The sequence below is a fragment of the Cervus elaphus genome, chromosome 23 (assembly GCF_910594005.1).
Source record: "Cervus elaphus chromosome 23, mCerEla1.1, whole genome shotgun sequence".
Classification (NCBI taxonomy): domain Eukaryota; kingdom Metazoa; phylum Chordata; class Mammalia; order Artiodactyla; family Cervidae; genus Cervus; species Cervus elaphus.
The window spans coordinates 30,636,461-30,650,288 of NC_057837.1; the positions used below are offsets into that span (position 1 = coordinate 30,636,461).

Sequence of the window (13,828 nt, forward strand, 5' to 3'; positions counted from 1 at the left end):
CCCATGGACAGTGGAGCCTGACAGGCTACAGTCCATGTAGTCAGTCACAAAACAGCTGGACACGACTTAGCAACTAAAACGACAACAAATCTAAGCTTTAATTTCAACTCTACTGTTTCTTAAGAGAACATAGTTGACCCTTGGGCAACTCTGGGGATTGGTTCTGGGACCCACCATGGATACCAAAGCCTCAGATGTTCTCCTTTCCAGATGCCCAGATGCCCTTACAGAGGCAGATAGTCTGCTTGCCATAATGAGGTTCTGCATCTGCAGACTCAACCATCTGAGGATCCTGTAATAATGTGTGTTAGATGCTCAGTCATGTTTGACTCTTTGCGACCCCGTGGATTGTAGCTCACCAGGCTCCTCTGTCCAGGGAATTCTCCAGGCCAAAATACTGGAGTGAGTAGCCATTTCCTTTTCCAGGGGATCTTTCTGACTCAGGGATCAAACACAGGTCTCCCACATTGCAGGTAGATTCTTTACCTTCTGAACCACCAGGGAAGCCCCGTAATAATGTGGTATTTACTTTAAAAGAAGTCCTCCTCAGTGGATTTGTTGTTCAGTCACTAAGTCATGTCCTAAGTGGATTGGCATAGGCCAAATCCCTGTTGTTCAAGGGTCAACTGCATTTTATAAGTAAAAATGAATTAAAGTAAGCCAAAGGGTGCTTTGAGGGAAAAAAACATTCAGATTTAATATGTCACCCAAAGAGCCTGACTTAAAGGATGAAGGGTATTCAGTCTCCCTAGTCAGTATCTGTGCCAGAGACTGGACGCCAGTTGGAACAAGTTGAGGAGTTACTGTCAGTGTGCATTTCACCCATTATCTTTGCATCTATTGATAGGAACACCTTTGTTTCTTTGCCACGTGTCTTGTCTGCTCCTTACCACAAACTTTAAGGATTAGAACCATAGCCCCAAAGAACTATTTTATTTCAGAGCCTCCAAAAAATATGTCCTACAGAGTATGTCCATTAGAAATAAAAGAATACTAGGATTTCCCTGGTGGTTCAGTGCTTAAGACTCTATGCTTCCACTGCAGGGGGCATGGGTTTGATCCCTGGTTGGGGAAGTTCTGCAGGCTGCAAGGTGCAGCCAACAAAAAAAGAGAAAAAAAAATCAACTTTAGGGAGTTCTCTGGCAGCCCAGTGGTGAGGACTTTGTGCTCACTTTCGGGTCCTAGGTTCAATCCCTGGTCAGGGAACTAAGATACTGCCAACAGCATGCCAAAAAAAAAAAAAGGTAGAAGAAAACTGTTTTAATAACATTTGCAAAGATTAAATACTAGAGCATTTCTAGTATTCTTTTAAAAACTGTGTATAAACAACTTTGACAAGTGTGCATAAACACACCAATCTAACACAAAGATAATCAAATATTCAAATAATTAGATATTCAAATAAGATGGCATGGCCAACTTCCTAGGAGTAGTCTGGCCACCAAACATGAGGAGAAGCAGTAAATGTCAATTCCATGTGAGAGCTTTAATAGACGAGGTGCAATTTGCCATAAGTCTTCCCAGTTAGAGTGACCTTGAAAGCATGTGTCAATCAGGAATCTCCATCAGCCCAGGTCTTTGGTTCACTTGTACAAGCAGAGGCTCTTCTCCAGCTCATATAAACCAGACAGCGTGAACAAGCAATAAATCTTGGCTGGTTTACACCAAGAGATCCGGGGTTATTTGATACTAGAGTAATCCCTGGGCATTCTTTGGCTTAAGAGATATGAGGAGAAATAATGACTGTCAAAAAAATATTCTATCCTACAAATCCAATGGGTTTCTTTAGTTCACAAATTCTCAGTGCCTTTTCTAGGAGAATACATATTGTGAGTCACAAAGAAGATGTGCTGGTTAATTTTATGTGTCAGCCTCACTGGATCATGAAATGTCTGGGTACTTGACTAAACATTATTTCTGGATGTGTCTGTGAGGGTGTTTCTGGAAGACTCGGGAAGACAGTTTGCCCCCTGCTAACAGCTCTCTTTATTCTAAAAGTCTCAGGACTTCTCTGGTGGTCCAGAAGTTAAGAATTCATGTTCCCAATGCAGGGAGCCCAGGTTCAATCCCTGGTCAGGGAACTAGACCCCACATACTGCAGCTAAAAGTTTGCATGCCTCAACTAAGACCCCACATGCCATAACTAAGACTGAGTACAGTCAAATAAATAAATAAATAATAATAATAAATAAATAAATGTCTCTAGAAACTGTCAGACCACCAAGCTTATGTTTCTATTGATGTAGAATCTAGAATAGAAACAGGTGATAAATAGTGTCTTCTTATTTTTACACACACAATTGTCATTGAAAACATCCTTGATTGTCAATATTTTGAAACATAAGCAGTTATACATAAATAAGTACATTTATAAACCACTCTACCATGTATACCCAAGACAAGAAACCACTAAGACTGCTTTCAGTCAACACAAAACCTGAGTCGTGGTCTTCCACTGTTAATCTTCATAATACTTCAGTGAACTCAATAATTTCATCTAGAAATCTTTGCATGTTTTGTTTTATTATTATTTTTCCTGATCATAAATGAATACCTGTTCATGGTTTTTAAAAATAAGTAATAAATGCACTAGGGAAAGAAGAAAAGAACAGTTTTAATTGCCCTTCTCCTCTGTGCTCTTCCACAGGCTGTAGACACAATTTTGAAATTTTTTTCACTTAATATTAAAACAAAAGCATTTCCCCATTTTAATCTTGATTCTTGGTAGGCTTCACTTTTAAGTTTCTATAATACCCAATTGTGTGATTTATAGCATCATTTATGGGATATACATTCATATTTAGGATGTTTGAAAATGTTATTTTTCAGTGTTATGCCCTCATCCTTTTTTTTTTTTTAGGATTTTAAGATATTTTTAGGATTTGCAGCAACTTTAGAATTTCTGAAACACATTTTCCATCGGGAATTGTAGGAAGAGAGAAGCCAGAAAAATACCAGAAAATCATTGCTGGAAAAGAAAATGTTCTGCGTGGTTATGAGAGAGGAACCAGGACATAGGCTCAGAGTGAGTAGAGACATGGGTGTATGTAACATGCTTGAAAGGTAAGCTTTGCCATGATGTCCTGTGGAAGCCAAGAGGCAGGGGTGGCCTGTGACAGAGACATGTGGGCAAATCACAGGGAATGATAATAGACTAGAAATGGAGCCATAACTTGGGCAGGTTGGGCGGAGAGTTAGCTCTGACCTCCACCTGGAGTGAGATGATGTGAGTAATGTGAACTGGGTAGGGTTCTCAAAGAAACCAATTCCTGTTGCAGTGGTGTATGTCCTTTTCTCTCATTTCAACCTGTCCTGAAATCAGGGCTGATTGATACAGAGAATTTTGCAATATCACACACAGATCTGTGTCTGTAGGTCAAGCATCAGAGCTTAAGAATAAAATTGATATAATGTGAATAAGTTAATGCCCTGCAGTGCAGTTACATGAATTTTGGTCACCACAATAATGTGTCTGAAGTGAGAGCTCCTTAGTTCAGTGATGATCAATGGGAGATCCCATGCCTGAATTTCAGCAACGACATGAGAATTACCAAATATGATGCTTCACTGCAAAGATTTATTCTGATTCAGCATGTTTCCATTCACATGGGTGTGTTGCCACACACATCCTGATCATAGTATTCTTTAAAGAATGGTAAAGAGGGTCCTACGTGATGAGCTGACATACTGTTTTCCCCTGTTTGGGGGCAGTAAGGCGACTTACTTAGCCTTTCAGGGCTGTGTCCTTATACTCCCAGCTATTATCACATCAGATAGTAGTCTAACAGTTTAAACTCACATGATCATAGCAATGGCCATACAACCAGCTTTAATATCATATCAAATATATAACTCTCTAGCATACTCCATAATGTTTTCTTTCTCTCTTTTTGGTTTTATTTACATGCAGTGAAATTCATTCTTGGAGATGTACAGTTCAATGACTTTTTTCTTTGAACAATCTTGTTTCTTTGTATTCATTTATTTATTTTTGGTTGCGCTGGGTCTTCATTGCTCTATACGGGCTTTCCCTAGTTGTCTCGAGCAAGGACTACTCTTCATTGCGGTGTAAGGGCTTCTCAATGTGGTGGCTTCTCTTATTGCAGCACATAGGCTCTAGAGTGCAGACTGGTAGTTGTGGCGTGCAGGCTTAGCTTCCCTGAGGCATGTGGGATCTCCCCAGACCAGGGATTAACCTATGTCCTCTGCATTAGCAGATGGATTCTTAACCACTGGACCACCAGCAAAGTTCCCAGTTCAACAACTTTTGATACATACCTATAGCTATGGACCACCATCACAATCGGGACATAAGAAGTTCCATTAGCTCCCCAAATTCCTTCAGTCTTCCCCTTTGGAGACCACCCCTCCTTCTCGCTTCCAATGCCTGGCAACCATTTCTATGTGTGCATGCTCAGTCACTCAGTTGTGTCTGACTCTTTTCAACCCTATGGACTGTAGCCTTCCAGGCTTCTCTGTTCATGGGATTCTCCAGGCAAGAATACTGGAGTGGGTCGCCATATCCTCCTCCAGGGAACCCTCCTGACACAGTGATCAAACACATGTCTCCTGCGTCTCCTGCATTGTAGGTGGATGAACCACTGGGGAAGCCCAACTATTTCTGCAAAGACTTATTTTTGTAACCTATGCTTTACTTTTACTAAGACAATTAAAAGGGTAACTGACCACTTTCACCAGTGTTTGTGGACCTAGAAGAGTTTCTCAACTTGCAGACCTTTGGGTTCAAATCTCAGAGATCCAGGAGCTGGCCTTTCTGCAGGGCTGGGGTTAAGCCCTCTTCCTTTTCAACTAGTCTGAGAGTTTCCTGACTGAGGTCCCTAACAGAGCAACACCAGTGTTTAAAGTATTAAATGCCTATCTGTGCATCACAATTTGCTTATCTACCTCAAATCTTCATATAACTTAACCCAGAATCAAAACTACTTTTAATCTATTTTAGTGCTTCATTATACAGGTACACCTTGCTTGATACACTAATATGTTTTCTGAAGGTGCATTTAAACTGAATTTTGAAAATGAAATATTTTAAAAGGGAGCACTTTTAATAAGATCTATAATTAGTTTTTATCTCTCTTCCTCAAAAATCTGTGTTTGTGTTTCTGGATGGTGTCCTTCAGGGCACTGCTGAGCTCAGCTTGTTAGGAATGTCAGCAACTCTTTCCATTAACACAACTCACAGATACAATACTCTATACACAACAGGTAAAGTTTGAATGCTCACATCTCAACCAGCCGGCTTCAATGTGCCAGTTTGTTTTTGTTGCTTTCAGAACAGTTTCAAGACAATTTCCTACATTTCTCCCAGAATGCCACAGCTGCTGCGCGGATTCTTCCTGCCAAGAGCCTGGAAGCCTCTTCCATCACACACACTTCCAGACTCTTGAAAGAATTTTGCAGATTAAGCAACAGGCGCCTAATGCTCTTTCTACTCAACTAGCCATAGAGCAGATCTGTTTCCCATTTCTGGTTGGAGTTTCAAGGACTTCCTTTTTTCTAATTGCTTCCTCCGGGGCTGTGTACTGTAGGGACCACTGCCTCCTCCCGGCTCATGTCAGGACTTGATAGCCATTGCATTTTGTCACATGAAAGTCTGAGTCAATTGAGAGAAGCTGAGGGATGCTGGTTGCATCTGTCAGCTTGAGATGATAGCCCATCAGAGCCTATTTGAAAGCCATCGTGAATTGCTTCTAGAGTAAGTAAGCCTTCCAGCTTAATTACCCCTGATGACTCAGTAAGAGAAGTACTTGGCAGAGTAAGCTTTCTGCCCTAAAGAGTGTGTGTGTATGCACATGTGTGTATGTGTATGTGTATGTGTGTATGCATGTGTGTATGCGTGTGCATGTATGTGTGTGTGTGTATGTATATATAAGTGTACAAGTTGTAAAACACTAACTCTGGCAATTATTAATTCTCAAAGGTGCAGGTTATCATTGGGCTTTCACCGTTTTTTTCCACTTTCAGTTGAATTCACCAGAGTCCAGATTTCTGCCGTCTGAGTTCTATCGCATTTCTGTTATTTCCTCTGTCATTTACTGGAGGTAGCTATGCCCTCCATTTGCTTTGATACTGAACAAAAACTGATTTCTTTCTGAGGAAGTTAGAAAAGCAAGGCTTATGTGACCAATATGTTTCCCAACCCTCACATGAAGGGCACATCCAATACTATCAAAATACAACCCTGTACCCATCACAGCACCAGATGCTTTAAGCTGCTTCTTATTGTGGGCTCCCTCGACACAAAATAAAACAGACTCCTGCCTGCCCCCTCCAACAAAGGCTTCCGGTCTCCAAGCTACAACACAATTCCCAAAAAAATCTTAGCTTCCTAGAGCTTTGAAATATCCTAACCAAATTGTCCTCCATTTTAAGCTTTAAATATATATATAAGATGCTAAATTAAGATCAGGCAAATTCTGGTAGTCTTTCTCAGATGACTCCCAAATCTCAGTGGTACTCCCACTTCCTCTTGTTTCTTCTTTAAGTGGGTCTCTAATAGGGAGCCTTCCCAGCTGTATTACTAATGCTGTGATGATGATCATTTATTAGCTCATGCATTATCTTTCTCCTCAAAATGTTTCGTTTGAGAATTTAAAACAATCAAATGCTTGCGTTCTATGCTTTTGTTACCATTGTTGCAATTTGCCTTCTTATCACTGCAAAGATGGAGTGTCTGTTTCATTCACCCCTCTTCTAGCTGGGGAGCTGTGATTCAGGGCTTTTTCTATAATCCACACATGGGTTTGGAAAATGTAGGAAGTAGAAAAACAATGAACCTTGGAGTAGATTTAGAAAGGAGAGGCATGAACTTGGCAGATGCGATGTTTTACGTTTAAGACGTGGGGCACAGTTTAGGACCAAAAAGGAAAGAAATCAATTTGGGGGTGGGGGAATTTTATTCTAGTGAAGTAAGGGGGAAAGACAGAAGGGAGATGAGAGAAGGGGATTTTTGGAGCCACTTGATTTTGCACAGAGCAGGAAAATTATCTACTCTTTGCACTTTGCACCTCCCCCACCACCATATGCTTCCCGAAAGTTTCCTTTTTCCATACTTGAAAGGACCACAGATTTTAATAGTATTCATGCATTTGAAGTGTTAGGCAATTCCCAGCTTCCTCTGTTTTTGCATTTATGATGAGAAGTAATTTTTTTTAAAATCCCGGTTACAGGATAAAGTACAAATAAAATCAATGACTATTTAATCAAAAAAATTTCAAACTCAAAGGCAGACTTTACAAAAAAACAGGCAGTTGACCTTAAATAAACTAAGGTTCAAGATCACAACCAGATTCAGGGACTAAATTATAGGCCAGTCTCCTCCAGTGTCTAGGTTGAGAGAGTTGAGTAGGTTACCACAGCGAATATTAATTTGTAGGCACCCCAGGGGCCTGAACAAGTTGAAACTACATCATTAAAAGGTCAAATTTACTCAGAATGTCTTGAATTCAGATGTAATAGTAAAAGCAGACAGGGTGGAAGACAAGAGATAGTCAGGATTCTCTGTACAAAGGAATATTTGCAATGTGATATTTATTGATGCCTGATACATCATACACTATTACATGCATGTCAATTTGTGGGTGTCCAACACTCAGAGCTACTACTTTGTCAAACAGAGGGATTTTTCTTCCTCTGGCGGTGGGGGTGGTTGGGGGGGAAGGCGGGGTTGGTGCATGCTGGACATACAGGCTGCTGCCCATGGCCAGAGAGTAAGACAAGAGACTGTGGATGGGGACTGGGGACTCTGAGGGGACATGTATTGCACAAGCCATCATTCCCACCCTGACAATGGCAACTTCCATGACCTCTGGCTTAAATAACCCTGTACCTAAACCGTTTCGCCTTTCAGATCTTCTCTGGAGGATCATTTTAACTGGAACGTGTGAAGGTAACTTCGGGTAGGAAAGTGGGGGAGGGCGGAGGAAGATGACCAGTGCCTCAGCTCCACAGGATCTGACCTTGAAGTTGCAGTTTGTTAGGACCAGTACTGCATCTACTGTTTACCATTGTGGGACCTTGAATGTATCTGTTTTAACACCTTTGATGTCTGCTGCTTCCCTGGTGGCTCAAAGGGTAAAGCGTCTGTCCACAATGCAGGAGCCCCGGGTTCGATCCCTGGGTCGGGAAGATCCCCTGAAGAAGGACATAGCAACCCCACTCCAGTATTGGGAGGAGCCTGGTGGGCTATACGTATAGTCCATGGGGTCTCAGAGAGTCAGACACGACTGAGCGACTTCACTTTCCTTATTCATGAAACAGGATTTACATGGTTGTTTCATTGTATGGATTAGAAATAATGTGGATAAGTGACGGGTACAAAGTAGGTGATGAATGAATGCAATGCATCTGGTAATGCTGACTGCAACACCCAGAGTCAGAATGCTTATTTCTGCCTTCTATCTTTGGTTCCAAGATCATATTCTGCCCACAAAACTGACACTCGGACTGGAAATAGCTCTGTGGGCTCCTGCCGTCCCTCCCTTTCACAGTTTTGCAGCAAACGGCATTCAAATGGCATTCATTGGCAGTTCCACTGTCTTGGGCTTCATGGATAACGTCACTGGTAGAAATGATGTGTAGTGCACTGGCTCCCACTCAGTAGCAAACCCCTGAGCCACAATCCTCTGATTCCTCTTCCCCCAACTATTCTCAGCCCATTCCCAGGAGCAGCCAAGGTTCCTGGGCCCACAGTACCCCCTGATGGCTAACACAAGGAACTTCCTTTTCTCAATCATTCTTCATCTTCGCTCTTGGAAACTCCCATAGGCTTTCACAGGTCACTGCTTTGTGCATTCCATCACAGACCATTCATTTCTTACTAATGTTGTTTGGCCTCCTCAGCCTTGTGTTTTTTTTTTTTTTTCCATTTCTTGCTCAATTATTTCAGAAACACTTATCTACCTCCCTGTTTCTTTCCCTCATTTTGTTCCATTAACAAATTCTCAAATTGCAGTGATTATGGTTGCAAATATAAGATAGTAGGATGCATGCATCTCCCAAGAAAAAACAAAAAACAAAAAACTCCATCCATTTAGAAGTAAAATAAGACATAATGTAGAACCAACAACATTAATCTCAAAAGCCCTTTGAGACGTTCAGATGTCTTCCTGAGAACCTGCCCAGAAAGTGCCATCTACCCCGTCTTTTCTCCAAGGAATCCTGATCTTTTCTCAGCATTCTTACTATTTTCCTATTGATTTAATTGCCAGAATTGCACTAGATTGTCCCCTCCTGTTTCATTGCAAATATAATTCAGCTAGAGTAAGGGTTAAGTGCATTCCTGTGGGTTATTCTAGAAATCAAAGCACAATCTTTCAACATTAGTTTTCTATGGGAAACTGAATTCGAAGATCCAAACAGTTACTTTCGAATGAACTTTTGGAAAATGTTACCTACTGTCATGTAACATTAGAACTTTTGGGATAGGAGTGGTCAGTTTTTAAAAATTCGTACTCATGTCTGTATGAGTTTTCATCTGTTCATCTGTGACACCTGGGATTAATATTTAGGTCTTCAGGTGTGACTTACCTGAACAGACATTGATTCTTTGTTTATCAAAGGAAAAATATACTAACCAGATACTGATTTGATATGTTGACATGTTATGGGACTATTCTAGAAGGTTATTAAATTCATGTCCATGACTATAGATTGATTCTCGGTAAAAACATATCACATGTCTCCAAATGCTAATGCTAAGTTTAAATTCAAATAATGCCAAAAATGTATGTTTTTATTTATCAAGGCTTACACTTAAAATACTTTAAAAATACAAATGATTTTGATATTTATTAGTAAAATACCATTAATTTTATGTGTAATTTTTTCTGATTTAGGAAATTTATTTTAATATTAAGCTAGAAGTCAGTATTTAGAAGCATCTGAAGTCCTGATTCAACCACTAACTGAAAGATTTCTTTCACAAATTAATACCCAGTGGTTTAATTTTTCCAGTTTCTAATAGTTAAACTTTAAAGTAAAAGCTTATGAAAATTGGTATGAAATAACTGAATTATTTAATTAAATGATAAAAGCTACTGTGACCATATATAGACACATACAAAAAACATAATTTTAAAGTGCATTTATAAAGTATCTCCTAATTTGGTCATATTTCAAGGTAATGCTTGCATAGGACTTTTCTCTGTGACATTACTTCCACATTCTTAGAATGGAAATTATTTTCTCCTTTAAAATAAAAAATGCAAATCAGTTGGGGTAACAGGTAAATATCCATCCAATTTCATCAAAATTCTGTGAAAACTGACATCCTACACAAATTCTAAATATATACTAATATAACAATAATGAAGAATGATGTCATAAAATAGTTCCACCGTGCAAAAGGTATTTTAATTGATTGTTCATCAAAGAACATTGAGTTCACATTTTTCTGAAAGGAGATATTTGCTTTCTATATATACCTTTTGAATTCATAAAGTTTTGGAGGTACAAATTAAAACATTCAGCGTTAATGCTTTTGAAAGCATTACGTTTAGATTATTTTCTCAAGACCCAAGGAGAAAACACCAGAGGAAACATAACCAGCCTGAATTGTTTAAAATGTATTTTCCCTTTAATTAAATAAGAAACATCTGTCTAGGGATTTTGGAAATGAATGTAATCCATCCACACTCTGCCTGTACTAGTTTGCATCCAGTGTCCAATATTTTGAAAGAAAATGCTTTCTTTCTGTAAAGAATTAAATAGCAACATGGAGTGATGTCTGGGTCTGCAGCAGCTGACTCTTGCCTCCAGAGTTTGGGCACTGGAAATTCTAAGGCTATGTCTTTTTCCAGATTTGTTCTTGGGAAACAACCAAATTCTCTCCAGAATCAAGATTACGGAGTAACGTCTGTGTTTCTCCAAACCAGCCACTCACCCTGAACACCCTTATCTCAGAATAGTAAGGGAACTGAAGTGACCAGGATGCATTCAAATACTCAAGCTCAAAATACTCTTCCCTCTCTGGGGTGCACTTAACATCTTCCTCTCCTTCACTCTGGCTTTAAAAAGCTTGACTTGTCTCCGAACCTGCACCGCCCGCAACACCGACCCATCACAAAGGCCAAATTCGACCAAAAAAAGTGGGGACCTGACTCCCCAGTGGCTCTGGCACCTTGAAACCAGAACCAACAGTTGAGAATGACAAATATCACTTACTGGTGTTGTCAAATGGTATCTGCCTGCACTGCGCAGACCCCTCGGCGGGCCAAGGACAGTAGTAGACTGCTCCCCCTTCCACGATGTCTGGCTGGCTGGTGTTGGCTTTGGGCGCCCCCACCAAGACACTCGCCCTGAGAAGAGGTTGGACAAAATCACTCCTTGGAATCGGAAACGTACTTATGATGGAGACAGACTGTCAAACTAGATTTCCTCTTGGAAACCTACGGGCGTCTGAAACCTGGTTTGGAAGAGGGTGCAAATATTCCTAATTCTTCTCTAGGTGGAGCTATGTATACAGTGAGTTGAGAGATTGTGGGGGGCCGGGGCGGGGGGGGGGGGGGGGGCGGCGGGGTAGGTAGTGAGAATTAGCTGAGGACAGAGCCCAGCTGCTTATAGCAGACAGCACTTGAGCCCAGACGCTTAATTGTTACAGGCTATGTATAAACAGACCGTGTTGTGGTCGTTGTTTTAACTGGCCTGAGTCTGTTCGGTCCTGTTTCCCTTGTACGATGCTCCAGTCTTTGTCCCTGGAGCTCCGCAGGACTTTCGGATTCGAGGCAAGTGACATGTCCCTGGTTCAAAGTTCACAAGGCACATCCAGGGTGGAATGGGAGGGTAGAGGCTGGTGGCGGGGAACCGGACAGGACCCTAAGTGGGCAGCGGGATGGACGCTCGGGATCGCCTGCCAGGAGGCTGCGGGGACAGGCCTGGGTCCCCCGGCAGAGGGGCAGGGACCCGCACCTGGGCGACTTACGTGCGAGCGGCAGGTATGTGGAAGTCCACCGCGTAGCCGAAGTAGCTGCCTTCGGGTCCGCTGTACACCGTGAGCTTGTCCACGTCCAAGTTGAACGCCTGCGAGGCGGGGGACCACAGCATCCCCAGAGCGGCCGAGAAGCAACAGAGGGGCGCAAGCGGCGGTGCCCGGCTGCCCCGGGGACCGCGGCGGGGCCGGGCAGACATCGCCCTCCGGCCGGGTGGTGCTCACCGGGCAGTGCGAGCCGAGGACCCCGGCTGGGAAAAGGCGGGCGTGGCGGCCTGCGGTCCCGGGAGCCCTGGTCCCGGGTGGATGCGCGCGACGCGTCCGCGGTGACAGCCCCGGGCGCTCCTCCGCGCGTCCCCTGCGGTCTGCTGGCCGCGGGATCCCGCGGCTGGGGGCTGGCGGAGGGGATGCGAGCCCTCCTCTGGCGGCGGGAGGGGGCCCCGGTGCGGTCGGGGCGCCTCCTAGTGGCCGGCCCGCACGCTGCGGGCCGGAGCCGGTAACTCACCGACAGTCCTCGCCCCCGCGGGCGGCCGGCGCCAGGCGCCTGTTTCCGTGGGTTGGCTTTCTACTGCAGTTGCATCTTAAAAACTATCTGAGCCTCCCGCTTGCCAATTCAAGCCATTGGCTTTGGAAGCAATCCCCGCCCCCCCGCCCCAAAAGCCGCTCCGCCCGCCTCTACTCAGCCTTGGGCGAGGGTTTGCTTTGCTTTCTCCCAAATGGAAGGATGTAAAAGCATACCCCACCACGAGGAAAGAGGCCAGACAAAGCCGAGATCTTGGCATTACCTCTGCAGCCTAAAGATCCCTCAGAGTCGACGCAGTCTGTGACTAAGAAGTAAAGTTTAAATCCAATAATCCTCTCCTCCGCCACCTCCACCCCACTTCCATGCAGAGGTAACTAATAAAGCAATCCTGGAGATTGTATTTAGGTCTTTCTAAGAGACACGTGGAGAAGGTTACATGCCTTGGTCCTAAATTTCTGTGGCCTTGTGTAAATGTGGTGACGACTGGCAAAATTGGGAATGTTGGAATTCACAGTTTACCCACAGCAGCCGTAGGGGGTGTAGGTTGGAATCTGGGAATCTGCAGGAGTTCAAACGTCAGTTCCAATCCACGGGTGTTATTGATCTCTTTCTGTGTCTTCTGCTTGGGAGAGGGAGTGAAAGATGAGTAGGGGGAAAAGGCAAAGGAGAAGCGTGGTACCAGAAGCCTTTTCGTAAAGTGCGGTCTTACAGGGAAACAGAATTAACCCGGAAAGAGAGCAATTAAGCGTTAAACAGGATGGCGCTGGGGTTAAATAAAAATGAAGCCTAGAGAGGAGAGAGGGGAGTAGAGTCCACAGTATTTTAATGAGATTCGTTGGCAATTTAAAAAGAAATTTGAACAGGAGGCTTGGCTTTAGACATTGTGGGCGGGGTAGTGATTGAGGCAAAGTATTAAAGACATAGAGGCTGAGATGATATGGTTGTGCAAGGGGTTTGAATAAAAATGTGGGGGTGTGGAGGAGTGGGAGGTAGGGATGGACCTCCTAAGAAAGGATCTTAATAACAAGAACAATTATTGAGGCAAAGGTAGTGGGTTCTACAGGGATTCTGGAAGTTTAGTGAAGGATGTGTGTGTTGGGGCAGGTCAATTGTCAGAAGAGAAAGCCAAGTGGCTGTTGCCCAAATGTGCAGAGTGATGAGGACTCCGACATGATAAACAGATGGAAGGGAAATGAAGCCCACAATGCTAATTAACAGGAAAAGGGCCAGCAGACTGATGGCAGAGTGAAAGTGAAGGATAAACCCAAGGTGAGTCTACAGGTATCGATTTAGAGGAGGAGACTCACAGACACTAGCAGTGGGGCGAGGAGGCCAGAATGGGACGAATGCAGTGAGTTAGG

At 43.1% G+C, this 13,828-nt stretch overlaps 1 protein-coding gene across 2 annotated transcripts in view; it reads right to left on the reverse strand.

Annotated features, from left to right (window-relative positions):
* ITGA8 (integrin subunit alpha 8) overlaps positions 1 to 12,842 on the reverse strand; it is a 183,672-nt gene extending 170,830 nt beyond the window's left edge. Inside the window, exons 1-2 of one of the 2 annotated variants that reach the window (XM_043882707.1) lie at positions 11,939 to 12,838; positions 11,182 to 11,315 (exon numbers count right to left, since the gene is read on the reverse strand). In XM_043882707.1, the coding sequence (XP_043738642.1) occupies positions 11,182 to 11,315; positions 11,939 to 12,144 (340 nt within the window). In that variant the 5' untranslated portion in view covers positions 12,145 to 12,838. Of the gene's footprint in view, positions 1 to 11,181; positions 11,316 to 11,938 lie in introns of both variants that reach the window. The other variant, XM_043882708.1, reaches the window with a different exon arrangement.
* Positions 12,843 to 13,828: the final 986 nt, after the last annotated feature.